This window comes from Tachypleus tridentatus, chromosome 6, assembly GCF_004210375.1.
Source record: "Tachypleus tridentatus isolate NWPU-2018 chromosome 6, ASM421037v1, whole genome shotgun sequence".
NCBI classification, from domain to species: Eukaryota; Metazoa; Arthropoda; class Merostomata; order Xiphosura; family Limulidae; genus Tachypleus; species Tachypleus tridentatus.
In genome coordinates this window covers 45,763,706-45,786,342 of record NC_134830.1, presented here as the reverse complement: position 1 = coordinate 45,786,342, position 22,637 = coordinate 45,763,706, and the positions used below count along the sequence as shown (strand labels likewise).

The window sequence follows — 22,637 nt, the reverse complement described above, 5'->3', positions numbered from 1 at the left end:
TCAAAGGGTATATTCTCAATGGCTCTTGATTTCAAGAGAAGTTTGATATGTTGTGATGAAAAAGTTTCCACCAAAATGTCTCCAGAGTGCAAATTCTTTACTGACTTTGGGGAGCCAGCAATTCCCTCTAATCCCTTTTGACTAACTGAATTAAAGGAGCAGTAGGTAACTGATCCAAGTTTGTCTCGCGAGAAGTCAACCTAGTAAATTGAATCACAGAAAAAATAGAGGGTTCAAATTCTCTCCAGACTGCCCTGGATCATCTCCAAAAATGGCCTCAGATACCCATGGAGGGATGCCCCCAGACCACGTCACCATCTCATCAGAGATCGTATCAAAAACAGACTACATTAAAAGTGTCTCCCCTCCACAATGTTTGAAATACTAGATATTAAAAGAGGGCCAATCATCCACTGTGCTGAAAACAGTAACCTGCAAACACATCTGTAAAATATCATGTTGAAATTTTTCTTTAAATAATAATTAATATTATATCTCAATCATAACAAATACCCACAAGGTGATGCTAAAATTGCAGTCAATTATATGCATTATGGCAGCATGTTTGCAGAGAAATCCTTATCTTAATACTTTGTTGAGAAAAAGCATTACCGTTATCTGAATTAAGTACTTATATACAGTACTGGGATAAATGGCACACTGATATAGGTCTAGAGAATATCATCAATGGCAATTCAGTGGGATATAAAAGACTGGAGCAAGTGAGATAAAAAATTCAATGCTTTGATGGGCAAAGCTGAAACTCTGGAAGTCAAAGAATAGCTATAGTGTCAGTGAATGGTGTTTTAGAATGACAATTCTTTAAAATACTGACAAATTAAAATATGCATTACACAAGCAAAATTATTTACAATAATGCTTATGCAAACCTCAATAGCAATAAATCAGAATGACGATTGAACTAGTGTCAAACATATGGTCAATTATACTGTAAAACCCATATGTTATTTTGTCTTGAGAGAACAGCAAATTCCAATTACATTTGTTTTATAAATTACACCCCAAACAGGCACTTGAAGTAAGCAGTTTTGTTTATTAGAAACTGGGAGATAAAATATCCAACATGTAATAAAAGAAGAGTAAATAAACATACATTGAGAATGACAGTTATAGTAAAAAAGAGTCAAACTGAAATAAGATACCAGTGATGAGAATTATGCTTTCAGTAAAAATCAACACAACAAAAAAATTTTCCACTGATTATATCCTGAGAGAAAACAGTTGCAAATTATAAGAAACAATGTAAAATTAGCTACTAGATACAAAGGAGGTTCTATAAAAGACAGTCCTTGGTTTGACATTTATTTACAGATTATATCAGTGATGAGAATTGTGCTTTTAATAAAAATTAACACAGCAAAAGAATTTTCCACTGATTATTCCCTGAGAGATAACAGTTGCAAATTATAAGAAACATAATGTAAAATTCGCTACTAGAGACAAAGGAGGTAGCTGATGATACTAGAACAAAAACAAAACCAAAAAACTGGCAAGGCAGTATTTAATGGAAAAACATTGAACAATTTCTTTATCAATTTTTGTGAAAGGCTACACAAGATTATCTGCAGATAGCTACTTAGAACTTACAAACTAGAGGGAAAACACCCTGTAAACAGTATACACCATCAAATGTTGTACTCTCTTCTAACAGAATAATGAGATTTAATCAACAATAAACTATAATTGGATACTTTTAAGTTCTAAATGCTATATGATATCAACTGTCAACAAAATGAAATTATAAATGCAAAGTTCAACTGTGTTCTCATCTTTTGAAACAAACATGCTGTATTTTTCTTTACTCACAACATCACAGTTGGCAACACCCATGTGTTTCAGGTAATCAAGTGGAAGAGAATGTCTAAATTCAATATCTTCTGTAATAGCTAGAGACAAGGCTTGAGGAACTAGCTAGAGAAACAAAAACACAACACAATCCATTTATGATACATTTTCAGAGTTAGAAATAACTATGTTCAAGTAAATATTAAATACTTCTCATATAATAATTCCACATTCTACTTGTTTGAATACATTAAATAATTTAAGACTGAATATATAGTTGCACAGTGACTGATTTCACTGCAGTGAGAAAATTCTGAACAGATTTGTCAGCAAGTGACACTCTAACACAAAATAATTAAAAAAATTTTGTTGTGCTTTAGAGTTTCAGGTATCAACCATTTTATAAACTTGTACCAATCTCTTAACATTATTTCACTCTAACATCTGATAAACAATCCACATTTTAAAGTTTTCTTTTTATGGGTATATATTGCTTTCTAACCATATTAAATAATTATATTTATCTTTAACAACTAAAATGTATAATGCAATAAAAAAATGTTGTGAACTCAACTTTTTCAATAACATAAACAACTTTAGTTTGTAAGAATAATACAGTGTAAGTAAAATATTACAGATACAAAATGATCATTTCAATATACTTCTGATGTATACTTCGAACTGACATCATCTTCACAAATTGTTTTATCTTAATATTCTAAATTAACCTGGACACTGACATGTTTTTGGTTTCATGGCCCCATATTCATACACATCTAAGTACTTTTATTCCATTTACAAAAGCTAAGCCAAGTTTAAAAAATTAAATTAGTTATAACATTAAATATGTTAAAAAATTTATAGCATAATTTGAACATTTCACTGTATCATTTTCTTAAAATTGCATACCTAACTCTGCATTTCCTTTCTAGTACTTCTAATTTCTAATTCCTAATGCTGTGAACAAGCTATTTAATATTGCTGTTACAAAGAAAGAATAGTTTTAAGTTGACTATTCTTTTATATCTCCTTAACAATAAGACTTGTTAATATGCAATTAGTTAATAAATATTTAGTCTTGGAATGTATCAGTCACAATTTATAAAGTTAATCTCAACAACGGATTCCCCACATAAACAACATAACAGAGGCTACACATTTACCTTCTCCAGCAAGTCACCCCATGTGTTCTTTTGACAAGTAGACAAGGTAATATGAAGAGAGTGGCTGTCTTCTGGAGTTGAGGCCTATGGCAGGTAATATTCTTTTCATATATATATACACACACATATATCAATATTTAACTATGAAACAAATTAAAACATCAATGCACTCATTTTTAACAAAAATTAATGTGTAATATTTCAAAGCAAAGAACCACTTTATAATAACTGACATCACTGTTACAATATTCCAACAGTTTTCAAAAATTAATTGGGGGCCACAATTTACAAAAAATATTTAATTTTCCTTGCATAAAAAATTCTACACATATGTAACATACTTTATAAAACATTTAAAAAGCATTTCTTTTGTTAGTTCATTAATAAAATCTCTTTCATTAGTAATTGAAAGAACCAGAAAAATAAGTACAAAGTGCAATTTATTTAGCAACAATCAAATCCAACTTATGCACTGAAACAAATTATATGCACAACAACTACAAGAAATTTTATAAAAATACTACAATTCAAACTTGATATTGCATACTGTTAAACTCACAACACACACAATGGATAGAAAAACAACACCTAAGACAGGTTTTCATTTATCTATATTTTATACAATATACTAACATTTATGAGATTATTATTCAATTATTTAACTTAAACTGCATCAACAACTTGTGTATAAAAATAAGTTTATAAAATAATTCAAGCCAAATCAGAATCAACTTCCTTTCTGTTTATAACTGACATGTTAAATCCTAGATATTTTTTATTTTTCTCAAGTTCCTTCAGTTTACCAGTTCTTTGTTATGCACGCTATATTGGTATTGATATTTTCTGATGAGATGGTGATAATCTGTAGATTAAAAATAAATCACATAGGATTCTCAGGTTTGAATGACTGACAGCTGTCACAAAAGAACTGAGGTTAAAATTCACGGCCATTATGTGTGTTTTCTTTAATTACTTTAGCACGTATAATATGAACAGTATTGTTCTACAAAACTAACCTTCATAAAATGCTATTTTTTTCTTCATATTTCATACTTCATGATTTCAAAAATGCACTGTTAAAACCAGTAGCTCTGTGAAGCTGTAATCATTCCTAATTGTTTTTTTAACCACACGCAAATTTAGTACGGGACAACAAAATGAAAATAATGCAACAACCTACTAAAACAAAAAAAACTTTGTTCTGTATGTTCTGAAGCCATTTGTGTAACTTCAAGTTTTATAAATGCTTAGAACATTTTAAGCTAGGTTTATATACCAAACAACCAGAAAACTGTGCATTGTTCAACTTAAGAATATCCCTTACCTTATATCTTCCCACTTAAATGGCAAACTGACATTATTATTTAATGAAAACACTTTGGAAACATTATACATGTATTTCACTTTCTTGGGCTTGTAAAACTTATTTAAAGTTTTCAGTAATATTTTTAACTACAGTTGATTGGAAATAAAATTTTAAGGGAATATTTTTGACATCTACTTCTTAGTGAATATAATATTCCTCACGGTGATAAGCAACTTAAACTAACAAATATATTTTTTTTACACATCCAAAAGGTATAAAACTATCATTTTGACTAAACAGTACTGCTGAAAGTTGGTTTATTGGTAGAACTTATTTTAAATTATTTAAATTATCAATATGAAGGTTTAAAAACAGAAATTTAAAATGATGTAATGCTAGAAAATTGCACATTCAAATTGTTTGGAAATTGAGTATCATGGTTCTAAGAATAACAAATGTATCACCTACATACCTATGGTTAACTATAATTTTAAAATTATCAGAACAATTGTTAATAAATATTTTCAAAATAATATCAAAAGCAAAAAAAGAGAGAGTTCCTAGTTGTAAACCAAAAGCTACACTATCTGTTTAATCTTAAATTTTATTGTAAAACTTAAAATAAAATTTCTTTGAAGGAAATTTCAACAAATCCATGAAAACTGGTTTCATCAATCCTTGTACAACTCAATTACTTTGAAACACCATATCTGGGTTTTATCAAATTACTTTCTGAAAAGGAGCATTTGTATATAAGAATGGCAGACCACAACTGGCACAGTAAACATGTACCATTAAGTTTCTCAATTGTACAGAAAATTAAAATAGTTATAAACTATGCATTCTTTTTTTTAAATGATTGTAAAAATGAACTTAGAAATCCTGCAAGTTTATTTCTAAATGCACCTTAATTTTGGCACATTGGTTTAACAAGACAACTGTTCTTATAAATCTTCATTAAACAATGATAAACCACAATGGGAATCAACCGGTAACATTTGATAACAAACTCTTTCACTTATGATAACTCTTAATTTTAGGAGATACCTCTGTAGTTGGGTCAGATCATAATTTAATTCTCAAAACTTATTTCCATTTACTAATATTTCAAGAACTTTCTTTTCATAGTTTTTGCAGTGTAAATAATGAAGAAAATATGTATTAAATTTATAATTTTCCTACACTGAAACTGTATTTCCAATAGGAACTTACCTCTTCTCAGAAAACTATCTATTCTCATTCAAGACCGCTCTTTATATGCATACCATAAGCCTTCTGCTTTCCCCTATAGAAATTGAAATATTTCAACATGTCACTCAGGCAAATAATGCATCCCTACTCCACTAACAGTAGCACAATATGCTCACATGCCCTCACCTTGAACTTTCGAAAAAAAGTAAGCACCAGATTAAATTGAGGATTAAGGGTGGGAAGTGTGAGAGGAGCTAGGTGCCTGTCAGAAGTAGATTTTCAGTGTAGGAAATTACAATTTCTAATAAAGTACTCATCTCTCCTCACAAAAGTAGCTAGAATCCCACATTGAATATGTAAAATTGGTGCAAGGGAATGATATAAGCGCCCCTTACAAACATCTGAGGAATACCCCTGGAAATGAGCAGTAAAGGAAAGGAGCACATCTAAGTTGGAATGAAAAATGTCAGAATTGTGTTCTGAACCATATTAAATAAATATAGCTCAATTCCATTAATAAAAAAATGGGTAAAACAATGGATTTGCCCATTGTTTCAGAGTGGCTAGGGTGAGACAGACTGTACTCAGAAAGTCAACTACATCCAAATTCCATGCTATTGAGAACTGACATCCATGTGGAGAAAGGATGAGGATCATATTGTCTTCATCTAAAACTAAATAGCATGGGAATTGAATTATTCCATCTCTCAGGTATATCACAAATATTAGCACTGATCTGTCAATCCAAGGACCCAATATTCGACATCAAAATGATGTCTATCACCCACCCACCCAACCAATCTGGGAACTGACTGGAACCTTCCAAAAGGCAATAACATTCCTAAAGGATTGATTGATTGATTTAGTGTTTTATGGCACAAAGCAGCTAAGCTACCTGTGCCAAACGTTCGATAAAAAGGTAAAAACAAATTAAATGTAGTAAAATACAGAAAAGGAAATGAAGGTAAAACAAAACATCATTGAAAAACTGAAAAAAACATAAAACCAATCTTGACACCTAGTCTACAATGTTAAGAGAGAAAGCAGAGTAAAAGAAGTTGTAAAGTACTTACTCTAGCAAAATGGTAATGATCATAACTCACCAGGAAGACTAACAGGTAAGTACAAGAACCACCATCAGTCACCTGAAGTTGGCCTTTCCAGTCCTGGTTCCGGGTTATGTGTCATAGCAGCCATTATCAAAATGTAAAATAATAGAAGTTTTAAAAGACATACAGCAAAATCGTAATAATGAGAAGCCAAATGTCCAGTAAAAAGGTAAAAGTAAAGTAAATGTAGTAATATTTGTAAAAGTAAACGAAGGTAAAAACAAAACAGCAATTAAAAACAGAAAATTGCATAAAACCAATGTAGACATCCAGTCTATAAAGTTGTAAATGACTTCCTGTAGCAGAATGGTAATGATCACAACCTGCCAGGAAGACTAACAGGCAAGTACCAGACCCAGCATCAGTCACCTAAAGTTAGCTTACGGTCAAAGATAAGCCCCAAGAACTTGGTCTCAGGGACCACAGGCAGCAAAACTTCATCGATACAGAGTTCAGGATCAGGGTGAATACCCAGTTGGCAGAAAAATTGCATGCAAAAGGTTTTAGAGAGAGAAAAATTAAAGCCATTAACCATAGTCTACTTCAGTACATGATTGATGGCAGTTTGTACTTGCCACTCAATATATCTCATGTTCGACAACTGACACGAGATGTGAAAGTCATCGACATACAGCCCATTTGCAACAGTGAGAGAGAGTTGGTCAGTGATGGCATTTATCTTTATACTGAAAAGTGTGACACTCAAAACACAGCCCTGAAAGACTCCAAGTTCCTGTACAAAAGAACGGGAAAGTGTTGAACCCACACGAACTTGGAATCTCCTGTCCATTAGAAAATTTGTAATAAACATGGGTAAATGGCCATGTAACCCATATGTATGGATGTCTCACAAAACACCATACCTCCATGTTGTGTCATAAGCCTTCTCAATGTCAAAGAATATTGATACAAGATGTTGGCATTTGAGAAAGGCTTCTCTGATTGATGTTTCAAGTCAAATTAAGTGGTCTGTGGTGGAGTGCTGTCATTGGAACCCATACTGGGTGGGCGAGAGGAGGTTGTTTGATTCGAAGAACCAAACAAGACGAGCATTAACCATCATTTCTAAGGTCTTACAGAGACAGCTCGTCAAAGCAATTGGACAGTAGTTTGATAGCAATGAATGAAATCAGCAAATTGAGCTACCACCAGACCAAAACTGTTGGTGACATGGGGTGCATCGTTGAAACAAGAAGAGACACCTTGAGCACAAGAGACAGGTAAGGGTTGGGAAGGAGAAGAATGGGAAACAATAACAGGTGTCGCATGGGGCTCCAACTGAGACAAATATGTACTCATATTGGTAAAGGTAGAATGTTGTTGGATGAAAGCCACTTGTGGCTCTATTGTTTCTAATATCATGTTAAAGATGTATCACTACTGAAATGGGGCCATACATATACCCCAAAGATAAGTCAATGGTAAATGACCCAAGCCAAAATTGCATTATGACCTAGAGAGTCTCAATAACAGAGGAACCACATAGGCAAAGCCAGAGATGAAGACAACAAATGAGCTAGGGTGGAAGGAAGATTGGTTGGTTAGTTTGGTGTTTTATGGCACAAAGCAACTAGGCTATCTGCACCAAACATCTGGTAAAAAAGTTAAAATTAAAGTAAATTTGGTAAAATTCATAAAAGGAAATTGAGGTGAAACAAAACAAAGTTTAAAAAAAACGAATAGCATTAAAACCAATGTTCACTTCTAGTCTACAGCAGTAAGAGAAAAACTACAGTAATACAAGTTGTAAAGGACTTTCTGTAGCATAATTATAATTATCATAACTCACCAGAAAGACTAACAGGTAAGTTCAAAAACCACCATCAGTCACATGAAGTTGGCCTTTCCAGTCCTGGTTCCGAGTTATTTGATGTTATGGCTATTTTCAGAAAGTAATAAAAATTTTAAAAGACTTGTAGCAAAATTTTAATAATAACTTGCCAGGATGACTAAAAGGTAGTTCAAACAGCAGCATTAGTCACCTGAAGTTGGCCTTTCCAGTTCTGGTTTCAAATTATTTGATGTTGCGGCCATTTTCTAATTTAAAATCAAACAAGATGAACTGTGATTCTTAAAAGGAAATCACATTAAAAAAGGTCTAATGTATAAATTAAAAAACTTAAATAGCATTAAAAAGATTAATGGCCTTTAAAAAACTAAACATTTCCAAGGTGGACAATGTCACCATCAACAATAACAATGGCTAAACCTTGGAACAGAACATGTTTAAAACAGCACCATCACCGAGAGACATAATGATGGCAAGACAGTAAAATATGGCTTATTGTGATCTGACTGTTACACAGACTACACATTGGTACATCAGTCCCAAATAAAATAAAAAGATGAGTTAAAATACTGTGACCAATGTGTAGTCTAGTTAGAACAAGTTCCTCTTTCCAATTCTTACTGAAGCAAGACAGCCAAAGTCCAATATAGGGTTTTATTTGGAAAAGATTGTTTTCACGTTGCTCATTCCAAGTCAACTGCCAACTGGCACAGAGCCAAGCTTTGAATACAGGACCATAGCCTCTGTAAGGAACAAGCATAGCTGTGATAGTGCCAGAGCAGATAGATTAAGCTGCAGTGTTGGTGAGCTCCTTCCTGCAAATACCAACTTGGTCCAGTTTCCAGAAAAACTGGATAGAAGTACATGTTAAAGAGAAATGGGCCAGTCGGTTTTGAATATCAGCGAGAACAAGGTGTGAACTAACGTGAAGCGATTCCAGGAGCAGTAGAGAACTGAGAGAGTCAATATAAATAGTGCAGTTTGAGTACTGCTTAGCTTCTATGTGATCCAGATAAAGAGAAATGGTGTACAGTTCAGCAGCAAACATAAAAACTGTAGAGGGGATTCTGCATGCAACCACCGAACCACAACAAACCATGACAGAACCCAAAAAGTTACATGATTTTAAACCATCTGTATAAATAGGAATGGAAAGATGGTTCAAAAAATGTTCAGCAAATAACAGACAGAATTTCCAATTGGGAGTGCCTGCTTTTCTCAGATGGCTTAAAGACAGGTCACATTTGGGGACTGTAAGAAACTGTGGTGGGATGGGCTGACAGGTGGATACAGTAATGTCATCCAAGGACAGACCCAATTCATCCAATTATGCCTGGATACAAAAGCCAAAAGGAGCAATGGCAGATCATCTGTCCTGAAAAAGTATAGCCCACAAAGGAAGGAAAACACAACCCCAAGTGGGATGCTTTGGTAAGAAATGAAGTTTTGAAGCATATAGTAAAGTCAGTTGCAAATGACAGGAGGTGCAAAGGAGGTTCATGAGATTCTATGTATAAGCTCTGAACTGGGAAAGTGTGGAAAGCTCCAGTGCAGAGCCTAAGTCCTTGATGATGAATGAGGTCCAGCATCTTCAAGGCCGAGGTCCTCGTAGAGCCACAGACCAATGATCCATAATCCAGTTTTGATCAAATGAGAGCACGATATATTTTTAGCAAAGAACATCAATCCACTTCCCAAGTGGTGGAAGAGAAGACACAGATGATTTTCAGTGCTCTTGTACATTTGACTCATAGCTGCTTGATGTATGGTATAAAAGTCAGCTTATAGTCAAAGATAAGCCCCATGAACTTTGCCTCAGGTACCACAGGTAGCCCAACTTCACCGATACAGAGTATTGGATCATGGTGAATATCCCATTGGTGACAAAAGTGCATGCAAACAGTTTTAGAGAGAGATAGAGAGAAGTTAAAGCCATTTGCTGTGGTCCACTTCAGTAAACAATTGAGGGCAGTCTGTAGCTTCTGCTCAATGTATCTCACATTCAACAACTGACATGAGATGTGAAAGTTGTTGACATAGAGCTTGTTTGCAACAGTGAGAGAGAGTTGTTCAGTGATGGCATTAATCTTTATACTGAAACATGTGACACTCAAAACAGCCCTGAGAGACTAAAAGTTTCTGTAGAAAAGAACGGGAAAGTGTCAAACCCACAGGAACTTGGAATCTCCTGTCCATTAAAACTTTTTAATAAAAATGGGCAAATGACCACGTAACCCATATATATGGAAGTCTTGCAAAATGCCATACCTCCATGTTGTATCATAAGCCTTCTCAATGTTAAGGAATATTGATACAAGATGTTGTTGTTTAAGAACCACTTCTCTGACAGATGTGTCAAGTCAAATCAGGTGGTCCATAGTGGAATGCTGTTGTCAGAACCCACACTGGGTGGGCAAGAGGAGGTTATTTGATTCCAGGAACTGAACAAGACGAGCATTAACCATCCTCTCTAAAGTTTTACAGAGACGGTTCATCAAAGCAATTGAACAGTAGTTTGAAGGAATCTTGGGATCCTTCCCAGGCTTAGAGAAGTTAAGACAACAGCGTGGTAACATCAGGAAAAACGTTCTCTTGCCAGATCTGGTTAAAAACAATCAGAAGAACAACAAGAGAAACAGGAGATAGATGGCATAGTATTTCATAATGTACATCATCAGGTCCAACCAATGTACTGCCAGACCAATGAAGGGCCAGTCTGAGTTCCACCAGTATAAAGGAATGATTACAGTCATAAAAACAATCAGCTCGAAAAGGAAAGAGGTGATCGCTCTACCCGAGTCTTGATGGCTAAGAAGGTGGAGGAAGAAGCAGAAATGCTAGATGCCTGGCAAAAGCTTTCACCTAGAGTATCGGTGATTCTCCACGTATCAGTTATTTCCTATCAATCAGACAGAATGATATATATATATAGCCCACTGACCTTCCAAACCTTGTCCCATATGACTTTGAAACTGGTGGTGGAAGATATGCTTGTTGTGAACTTATCCAAAGATTCCTCCTGAGCAGGTGTGCAGGCCTACTGGAAAGCAATGCAGTGCAAGGGTGTGGGAAACCAATGAAAAGTATCCCAAACCCGTTTCAGAACCTTCCGTGCCATGTAGCAGGCAGGAGTCCACCACGAACGAGGATATCGTGGAAAACATGTTGAGGTTTCATGAATACAATGAGCAACTGCTTGTATAATACAGTCAGTTGCTTCTGCCACACAGTCATCTATTGACAGCTTACAGATGATGGCAGGATCAAGTTCTGCAAGAGCAGTGAAAGAGGCTAGTTGGTGTGATCCAGGTTCCACCAGGCACTTGGGTCTGGTGGCACAGACCACGGCCAATCTCTCTCGAAATTACAGGAAAATGATCACTGCCTTATGAATTATTGTCAACCCTCCATAAAAAATGAGAGAATAGTGAAAGGGAGCAAATTGAGAGATCAATAGCAGTAGAGAACTGACTTGGTGCACAAAGATAAGTAGAAGAACCACTTGAAAAGACAAAGGTCATGATCATAGAGCATACGCTCCATGGAGCGACCCCTTCTATCAATATCAGCACTTTTCCAGAGGGGATGATGTCCATTAGTCCCCCACAATTAAAAAGGGAGACAGCAGCTATTCAATAACAGCATCAAGATCTAATTGATCGCATGTCTCTCCAGGCGACAGGTAGAGAGAACAAACAGTGATGGTACGACCAAAGGAAACATGGATGGCTACGGCCTTCAAGGGTGTGTTGAGTGGCAAAGACAGAGTTGGCACATGCTGATCAACCAACAGTACCACCCTTCCATCACACAGCCTGTCATTTCTGTACAAAGAAATCCACTTAAAGGTGACTGTATTGGCAGGTTTCAGAAGCATTTCCTACAAGGAAAGATATACAGAATGGTAGGAAGCAATCAGTCTTTTGATGTCATCCAAATTAGAAGGAAAACCTCATAGGCAAATTGGGTGGATAGCCCTCTTTTGTCTTTACTGTCTTTATTTGAGAGATGTCTATTGACCTCCACAGGTCATGGTCTGGGTCAATTGCACAGGTCTTTGCTGCTGAAAGAGGATTCCAGCAACTGAGGACGTAAACAAATTATTGCTTTGCATCTTGAGGTGGGAGAAGATGTATCTGAGCAAATGCCTGTATCCAAGTTTTTTAACCATGGAGGGCAAAAGACTTTTCATTTTGTTTGAGAACTATTCTTTTGAAGGCACAGAGAGATCTGTCTGCATTCCCACTGTAGTAATGGAATGAGTGCGGAAGAATACGTCCGAGAGGAAGTAGTGGACAGCAACTTTTAACCATCAGGATAAGTAATGTTATGAATCGTTTTCAAATGCTGCAACTCTTTCTCCCAACCATTTAGGGCAAGAACGAAAGTAGGACAGGTGAGAGCCATTACAACTGATGCAATGAGGGTCCATTTCACACTTATAAACATCATGATCCTTGCCACTGCAACAAGTCATGACAAGACGTCTTTGAGTGACCAAACTGCCGACACTGGAAATATCTGAGAGGATTTGGAGTGTATGGCCATACCCTGCAATTAAATAACTTGCCTTGATGGTGGCAGGTGGAACAAAGAATATCAGAACAAAGACATTGGTCGGCATCGTAATTCCATCTTTACAAGTGTAGATACACCTCACTGCAGAAACTCCTTTGGTGGAGAAACCAGCAAGAATCTCTGACTCGGGGATGTTCTTCAAACCCCTCTCAACAATAACTCCTTGCAATGAATTCATGAAGTGTAACCTCAATAGGTATATCTCCAATTGTCTTTGAATGCAAGAGGAGTTCACTATGTTGAGATGTAGATGTTTCCACCAATATGTCACCAGATCAAAGCTTCTTTACTGAATTTGGAGAGCCAGCAAGTCCCTATAATCCATTTTGAATGAAAATGGGAGAAATTTGCCCTAAAGGTTTGTCTGAAAGAGAATGTAGTATAAGAAAAATAAGGTAGGACAGATGTTACAGATGTTGAAGATTGTTGCTCAGAATCTTCAAGAAGTGGTCATTTACCTATGGACAGTTTTATTCATTATTTTATTTAAGTGTTTATTTGGAGAATCCATAATAAGAAAAAAGGAGTATTTCTGTGCCCACTGACCCCACCAACCACGGAACACTACAATGCCAAACATGAACACTGCAGCAACACTAAGGTTTCGTGAGCACCATACCCAAATACCAGCATCAGATACAATGCCCACAGCACCTGTTGAGAACATCCAACACTGGAACTTGGTTGACTCTAGCCCAAGTGGGCCAGCCAACTAACCCAAGGGAGCCCAACCCCAAGGCTGCCCATCTACAGGAATTAAACCCAAAGTGGTGTGTTTGGGTTCAATCCCTCAACCACCAGGATCATCTCCTCCCCTTCACGGATCGCTACGAGCTGCAAACATGTGGGTAGATGTTTAGATCAGAAAAGAGGTAAACTGAAAGAACAGAACCTTTCCTGGAAGGTCCCCACACCACATACAGGAATCTACACTGAGGGGGTGAAAGAAAGAAGAGAAAAGGTATTCCAGGAAAACCCCTAAGGATTTCTGCAGAGAACCTCAGAAAAGAATTGTAAGGGTAGGTTGCAGACGAGAATATTAGGCATGGGTTAGACTGACAGGAGATTTGGGAGCCACCCCCCAAACAGGTAATACAGAACATCACAACTGTTAGTCCAAAACGAAACAATCAGCACGATAGTATGAAAGTACAAATTGAACTTAAGCTTGGGGGGATGGGGAGGCATGCTTTTCCCATCACTGAATTGTGAGGCAAATTGATCGGCATGAACCCAAATATCAAGGAAAGGAGAAAAACCAAAAAGAGATGGGAAGATTGATCATGAAGTAAAAATGAAAGTGTCTCATAAGGAATAGTAGAAAGGGATAAAATGTCATATATCTGAAAAAAAGAAAACAAAATCTACATTAGATCTAACTGGTCCCACAGGAAAGGGATGGAAAAATCAGGAGTTGAAATAGATTATAGTCCTTGTCAGTCTTACATACCCTGCCTGTTCAAGGGGAACTAGGACAGGTTATTATCCATGTTTTCTTGCAAGAAAAATAACTTCTAACATAGTAAAAGAAATTGTTTTTTTGTCAGTGAATTAGATAATAGTTAAGGTGTAAGAGATATGCTACTTACACTTGATACCAGCTGCCAGTTTTGCTTTGAGCACAACTCTCACATCTCTAATCAATTCAATACACATTCACAACAAAAACTTCTATTTTATTGTGCTTTGTATTGAATAAATATGTTCAACAATCTTTGCTTTAGTTTTTGTCTCTCCTTTTCTGGATAATGAGCTCATTTCAAGTTTGAGAAACATACTTCATATCTCATTCAATGTCCTTGAATATCCAGGTAACAGGCCCTAACCAACTGCTATGATTTAAAACTAAGAAACAGAAAATACTGTATATATTCACACCTATAACATCAAATGCTTATTTCTCAATAATAAATTACTATGGCTAATAATGTTAATTCTAAATAAATTTTGTTTGAATAAAACAAATGAACAGCAAAAGTATTTGGTCATTTCTTCATTCATCTATTTCAATATTTTCAGTGGACTTTCTTGTTTTTCATTTAATTCTCAAATCTGTTTGGCATTGCCTCAATGTACTTCTTGAACAATGAAGTAGAAAGATCCTTACATGTCCTCATAAATGCATTTTAACTCACACCTGTTTAGATCAGACGATTTAGCTAACCATTCATTTTTTTTTTTTTTATTCCTCATTTGTAGCTTCTCATATATTCATAGTGTCCCGGAGTTCCTTACCCCATGGAACCATTCTATTCCCTAAAATTTTTCAATCTGTAATGATATTTATCAAAATGTCAGTTTCCCAGCTTCACACATAACCATACTTTTTATTTATTTGATTACGGTTGTGTTTATCATTCATTTATTATTCCCTTTTATCATCTACTTTATCTATGTATTTTCAGTTGCATTAACTAGGTTTAAAGTCAGTGTGTGTGTGTGTGTGTGTGTGTGTGTGTGTGTGAGAGAGAGAGAGAGATATCAAATGATATCAAAGCCAAATCGGACTATCTGCTGAGTCCACCAAGAGGACAGTTGCATTAAAATGCTAGTTCCCCTTCTAGTTAATCATTTGTATTTTGAGTAAATACATATGCACATATGATGAAACTGACACCAGCTGCCTTAATGATGAAACATACTCTTAATGTAGCAGAAGATTATGTAAATTTACAATCATATAAGGTTGTAACTCACGACACACTCAGTGAATAAATACCCTACCAGAAACCTCACTATGAGAGAGTCACAACAAAGTTAATGAACAGTACAGTTTGTGAATTACTGCTGTTTATCACTCAATATTGTTATTAATATTGAAATGTAATTTTGGAATACTGTGTTTACTCTATTTTTTTAGAATTAGGTTTTCCTTTAAGAATCTTTTCCAGATTTCTTTATTTGAAATAATATTGATATTTATGATATACTGTTTATTAAAATCAATGCCAAGTCCTGGCCAGACATGTGTTAACTGTGTTTTGGTAAGTGTTGAGTTTCTTTCTAAGAGCTGATATTTTTGAATAAATTATTTTACATGGTTTACACATCACATTTCATGGTTTAGATTGTTCACAGAGCAGAGAGTTCTTCCTCCAGCTTTTACCAAACATATGAGCAGAGTTCACAGTGAATAAAACATTGTTAATAGGCTACAGGGTAATAATAATAAGCATTAAAAAAACTTGTAAACTACAATGTTTTCACAGGGGGAAATCAGCAAACTTTTTTTTCATGAGTAAAAAGGCATTAAATGTATATTTCATTTTAGAAATACCATTGTGTTGAAGTTTAAAAGTCCTATTTTAATGGAATTATTAAGATTACAAATGCACAGAAACAAATAATTTATCTTGTAGAATAGCAGCATTTTCTGCAGTGACAATCTTATTTGAAAAACATCACCAATTAAGAGGTAGTATATTAAGTTTAAGCAATATTTAAATGACTCAATTGTATAAATTTCTAATGTTAAAAAAATAAAAATTACTAAAGATTATTCAGAAATGAAATAACAAGAATTAAACACACAGGGCTTACATTACTGTGTTCAAAAGATACAATGAAAACATCATAATGAAGGTGGTATGTCTCAATTTCCAATAATCATGACACATAACATTAGACATCAGCCAATTAGGTAAGATGGCTTAATCTTGTGAAACTATTTGTACAGATACATGTTTTTACAACCCCAGGATATTTTCTACATCTGTATATTTCACAACATTTGGATAAACAACTAAACTCCATACCTGTTAAGATGATCCATTTCCTACCTCTCAGTACAACAATTCAGCATCTACTAATGGTTTTATGCTTGAATGTTTCAAGGTATGTGTATCTTTCAATTCTGTAACCCTAATTATGATTAATGTGTAAAGAACAACAACAAAAAAAAAATACCTGGTGAATAATTCCTCGTGGAAAATACAGCAAATCCCCTGCTTGCAATTCAACAGACAGAATAGGCTCACCAATAACCTCTCGAGAGAAATTAGCTGAAGAAATAAAAACAAACTCATCGGGAATTTCAGAATAAAAATGTGACAAAATATCCCAAAAGATGTTTGCCAGTGGAATGACAGTAAGTTTATGCACTTACAACACTAAATATCTAAGGTTCGATTCCCCACAGTGGACAGAGCAAATAGTTTGACGTGGCTTAGCATTTAAAACAAACAGTCCCACAACATATGGTCTAGATAAAAATATAACTGAGAATAAAGACCCCAGTGGATTTAGATCAAGGAATTGGTAATACTAATAAACTTAGAACTTTTCAAATATAAAACTGTAAATGATCTAGAAATTAGATAAATTCCAGTAGAGGTACATTAAATCTTAAACAGCAGAATAGAGATTACTGAACAGATATTAAACTATTTTATCATTTAAATGCAGAATCTACTGATCTTTTATGATAAGCCTTACACATCTCAGTAAGCTCCTCAAACACATACATTTTCCAAACAAGGATAGTTTCTACTATTAATTTTCCATGAAAAATTCTAAGATTATAAAGTGGTTAACCTGAATTAAGGAGATGGTTAGTCCCCACTCTTAATGGTCTGTTTCCAAAAATAAGAAAACATTTCTATGATGGCAAATATGATGTCAACATAGTTCCAGTATTAAAACTATTAATGTGCATCCATTGATGAAATAGATTAATTCGTAATTAATAACAATGTTTTTATTTAAATATAATATTTTACACAAATAATATCAGATATACTTTCCTAGTTTATTTCTTTATCTTAAACAACAAAACATTTGTGTAGAACTATGCCAAAAACACTTCAAAGCCACTAATGTCCAGTCAGAAATTTAGTTTGTTTTTAACAGTAATTTAGATTCTGTTTGCAATAAAAACTTTATTGGTCTCAAATAAAAATAAAAACAATTACTTTTCAGTTCATATGTACAAGTTTTTAAACTTTATTATCATACAACTGATTACAATCCTACAATAGCTGACACTTTGCAAAAAATCAGCAACTGTCACAAAAAATATTTTATATACACAATATTTTCTTATTTCTAATTAAAATCTATATCATATATGAATTACTCCTTCACCTTCTATTCTTCTCCAACTTCTCATTTTTTAAAATTATGTTTTATCATACTATTAGTTTACAACTACTGTTATCACAAGTAAATAATTTGTTTTCCATAACTTTTTTTTAACAAGTTTTACAACAAAAATTCTGAGAATGTTGTTTTATGCAAAATTTCTTTCAAATGTGAAGAAAACCCATTACAAATTGCTACACTACAGATCATAATAAGAGAAATGCAATGTCCTATTTTTACCAACATAAACTTACGGCTTGAATATCGAGGAAGTTCTTCTGATGGTGACCTATAGAAAAAAGCCAGACACATGATCCAATATTATTATTATTATGAAAATTTATTATTAAAACATTCCTTTTAATACTACAGGTACTAAGTATGTTTCTGGATACCAATGAGCTGTTTACCCAACAACAAAATTAAGTATTGATGACAATCATCAGATGATTTTTTTTTTATCTTTGCTGGTATTTGTTTATTTTGGTTTTAATTAAAGCACAAAACTACACAATGGGCTATCTGTGTTGTGCCAACCACAGGTATCAAAACCCAGTTTTTAACACACAAATCCAGACTTAATGCTGAACCAATGAGGTCCTTTGCTATTATCAGTTTTATCTCTATGATCAACAGCTTTTTTGAGTCACATTTAATAACTGTAACTTTTCTTTCTTTTACAGAATGAGGAAGTAAATAATCACCTTCAGCATCAAATACAACAAATACAAAATTTTATTCAATTAACTTTTACAAACACTGGTATAATGTTATATGATGCACATTAAACATGTTGTTCTGCACTTTTTATGTTTGACTCTCACTTTCCAATACCTTGTGAACATATATCATCATGGTAAAGCTTACCAACAGTTATTGTTCTGAATACAATCGTCAATTTCAAAACTATACACAAAAAAACAAATGTAATTTATCTGTACTTATATGTTTATCCAAAATGTTTTCCTCAAAATTCTAAGTCAACCAAAAAACATTACTTTTGTAACTATTAATCTCAGAAAAAGCAAGAAATATTTAAAAAGGTATAAATTTTGAAAATTAGTTGCCAAGAATAACGTAATACTACTAAACAGTTCCGTTTGTGATTTTTAGCAAGAGTTCTTTGTTTATACAGCTGTACACAATTAAAGCTCTTAAGTCATTTCTAGTGGTTAATTGCAATTTGAGGTTTTCAAAAGGTTGATTTATCTCACAAATCCAAAATACAAATTTTGGAAAAAGAAAAAAAAATACAATTACATTATTCACACTTTTTTATGTGGATTTTAGAATGATTATTTATTAATTTACAATTCCCTCGCATACATTAATATATTCAGGAAAAGAAGCAAAAAATATATACTGGTCTGAATGAGATTGAAGTTTACAGTTTATTGGCTATAGCTACAAAATAAATATTTTTATATTAATTTTCTGTCTTTACCTCATTTTCAGTTGAAAAATCTTATGTAACAATTTATGCCTGCTAAACTGAAATATAAACATGCAAGTGAAAATTGAAGGAAAGCAATAGTTTATTTATAATGGGAAAAATTAATTAATCCAAGCACAGAATGTATTACAGAATTAATATTTTAAACACGAAGCTACTCTTTAACCCTCTGCCTATTGCCATCCACTTCCATGCAGAACACAAGGTTTTAGAGTAAGATACATTCATAATTTAATTACTTTCTTTTCATAAAATATCAATACTTAGAGCAGAAATACATAGTAATAATCCATACTTTAACAGTATACAAGTATTATGTTATTACTTCTATGAGGCAATATTTAAAAAATCTAGGATTTCCTCTTGTGTGAGAATTGTGACTTTTTATCTAGGCATCCTGTTTTCTCTATTTTATTCACTACACCTCCAAAAAGTATAAAATTTACTTAAGTAATTACTTATAATATTGTCACTGCCGAGGCAATACATAATTTTTTAAAGTGTTTTTTGGTTACATAGCCATGAAATAGACAACCAGACACCTTCTTCCCACATGAAACGTCAACAAGCTAAGCTGAATTCCTAACAGCTCTTATCTCACAGTTGGAAAGCCAGAAAACTATCAAGTTATTATACTGTGTTCTTGGGTGCATTATTTACTTAAATAAAAACTGTTTAGTGTAGTACTACCATCAGTATAAAATAAAATGTAAAGTCAAGTGTCATCAACAGTCAACAAGTAGCTCGTGCTTGATTTAATTCAACAGCATAACAAGAGCTACACATTTAAGTGATTTTTAACTTCTAATTGGGAGAATAGTAATTAGAGTTCAAAGAGCAATAAAAAAATAAAATCTAAATGTAAATAGAATGAGGTAATTCTAGAAAGAAAAAACAAGGGAGTAACTGAGATTTATTTCTTTTCTTCTTTATTGGTGATTACAAGGTCAGTCAAATTGACCAACCTTGTTATACAAGCTAGGGTACTGAAAATAAAAGATTAAAATATAAAGTTGTGCTGAAAACACATCTGAAATTTATTTTGGAAGTTTTATTGATTATATAAATAAAATCTGAGATGAAGAGAAGTATTTTATCTTAACATAAAAATCACATAGTATTCAGACTAGTATATAAAATTAATCTATATTCACAGACAAATCTTTAGTAAAAATACGTCATCAATAAATCAAATTTTATTGCATAAAAAGGATTTTAACACTTACTAAATGTTTGCCAAATATTGTGAAGATACAGATACTGTATTAAAAGTTATAGTATAAAAGCTATAATAAGCAATATTATGACAAGATTGGTCCCTGGGACCAAGCCTGTAGTGAGAGAGTTAAAAGTGAATAAATATTACATGCACACACCTTGGACTGTACAGCTTCCACAACTTTCTACCTTCTAGCTGAAGAATAAAAGCTTCAATGTCATCATAGTGAGGAGCAAACCCTTGAGTTCCAGCTGGTGTCAGGTATCTAGAGAAAAATCAGATAAAATTGTTGCTCATATGCTCAAAACTAAATTTTAAAAGCTCAAACATAAAGCTCCTTCCCAGAAGTACTTATGTATATTAAAACCTCTTCAACAAATTAATGAAAGCAAGTTTTATTTACAGTACAATAATCAACAGTCTTTTCTCTGATTATTTTATTGTAATTTAATTGCACAGTGTTACCTGAAATCACTAATGTAATACTGTCTTCTAGATGCATGATACCAAACAAGTGAGTCACTGTGTTCTAATATTTAAAAAGTCTGCTTTATGATTTTGCATAAATGTAGTAGAAACAGGATATTAAATTAGCAATAATAATTACCACATCACTTTTTAATTCTGATCTATACAGGTAGTTGCTTTGATAAGAAGTTAATAATTACAAACAAAAACCTAAATTTCATGATGACGAAAAACCCACTTGAAGTAAAAATGTATTCTCAACACGGCTGGTATGGGTATTAAAACTAATTAAAATAAAGTACGGAACACTATTTCAACCTTCTCAGGTCAGGTCATCAACAAAGAGAGTTTATTAACATAAGTCCTTCACCTACAGAAAATCATATTTAGTGAAGTATTTTTAATAAACTAAAAGATTTATCCATGAATGTATTATGTATTTGTTTTGAACAGTCCATGTGCAAAATAATTTTCATAAGATTAAAAATACTAAACTCACAAATCTCAAATTTGCTCTATGTAATCCCTAAAATCTCATAATTAGATTTCAAACTTTTTCCAGTACAACTTTATTTTATCTCTATTAATTTTCCCTACCAATTTCAAACAGAAACAGTCAATATTATTGACCTCATAACAAAAACAAAAAAGAGAAATAAATCTAAATTATCCTTCTTTTCTTTTAAGAATGACTTTAAATTGTAACACAAAATTATATTTAAGTAGCTTTAAGCTTATAACAGTACATATATATATTTATAACTAAATTCTATTGTTTTATAGCCCCTTCAACTATGTCTACCTACTATCCATGCCATTATAAATCCCTCAGGGCACATGCAGCTCACATTATGCTAGCAAATTGCCTTACCTATGAATTACAACAAGCTATTTGTATGTCTGCCTCATGAAATATGTTTATTATATTATTATTTATTTTACCTAATCTGCTCTTAACTAACTGAAATGAATTCTAATTTTTATATTTTAATTACTTTTATAATAATAATACAAAATAAACATGAAAAACAAGAAACAAAGTACTTACCCAACCTTTGTTTTTCTCACTATAGATTACTGAGGACACTTAACCCTTTCAGCACTAAATAACAATTTATAATGTTTGGCATGGCACTGAATATATATGTTTAATACTTCAACTAATTACAGTATCAATACTAAAAGCATGATATATCGGCAATAACTCAACAAAAGTCCGTGAAATATTCAGTGATTGTACCCAATACTATATATGTTAAATTCAATACATAAGCATACCAGGAATAAAGGAAGGTCGTCTGCCACGCTGAGCCTTCAAGTCGACTGCTGTCGCCAACTGCGTCAAAATGGTTAAGCCTTTTTTTTTTTTTATACCACAACAGTAATGTACTAAATGATTTTGATTTAATTAAATAATGTACCAAAGAACATAGACTAATGACATGCAAAAAACAATTTCCTCTACAATAAAAATTT

General features: G+C 33.3%; 1 protein-coding gene across 2 annotated transcripts in view; it reads right to left on the bottom strand.

The window, feature by feature from the left end:
- Window positions 1–22,637, bottom strand: part of NO66 (Bifunctional lysine-specific demethylase and histidyl-hydroxylase NO66) — a 55,106-nt gene that overhangs the window by 19,744 nt on the left and 12,725 nt on the right. For both annotated transcript variants that reach the window (XM_076504389.1, XM_076504390.1), the window contains 5 exons: window positions 20,851–20,958; window positions 18,276–18,310; window positions 16,849–16,943; window positions 2,970–3,053; window positions 1,828–1,932 (listed from right to left, as the gene is read on the bottom strand). In XM_076504389.1, the coding sequence (XP_076360504.1) occupies window positions 1,828–1,932; window positions 2,970–3,053; window positions 16,849–16,943; window positions 18,276–18,310; window positions 20,851–20,958 (427 nt within the window). The remainder of the gene's footprint in view (window positions 1–1,827; window positions 1,933–2,969; window positions 3,054–16,848; window positions 16,944–18,275; window positions 18,311–20,850; window positions 20,959–22,637) is intronic.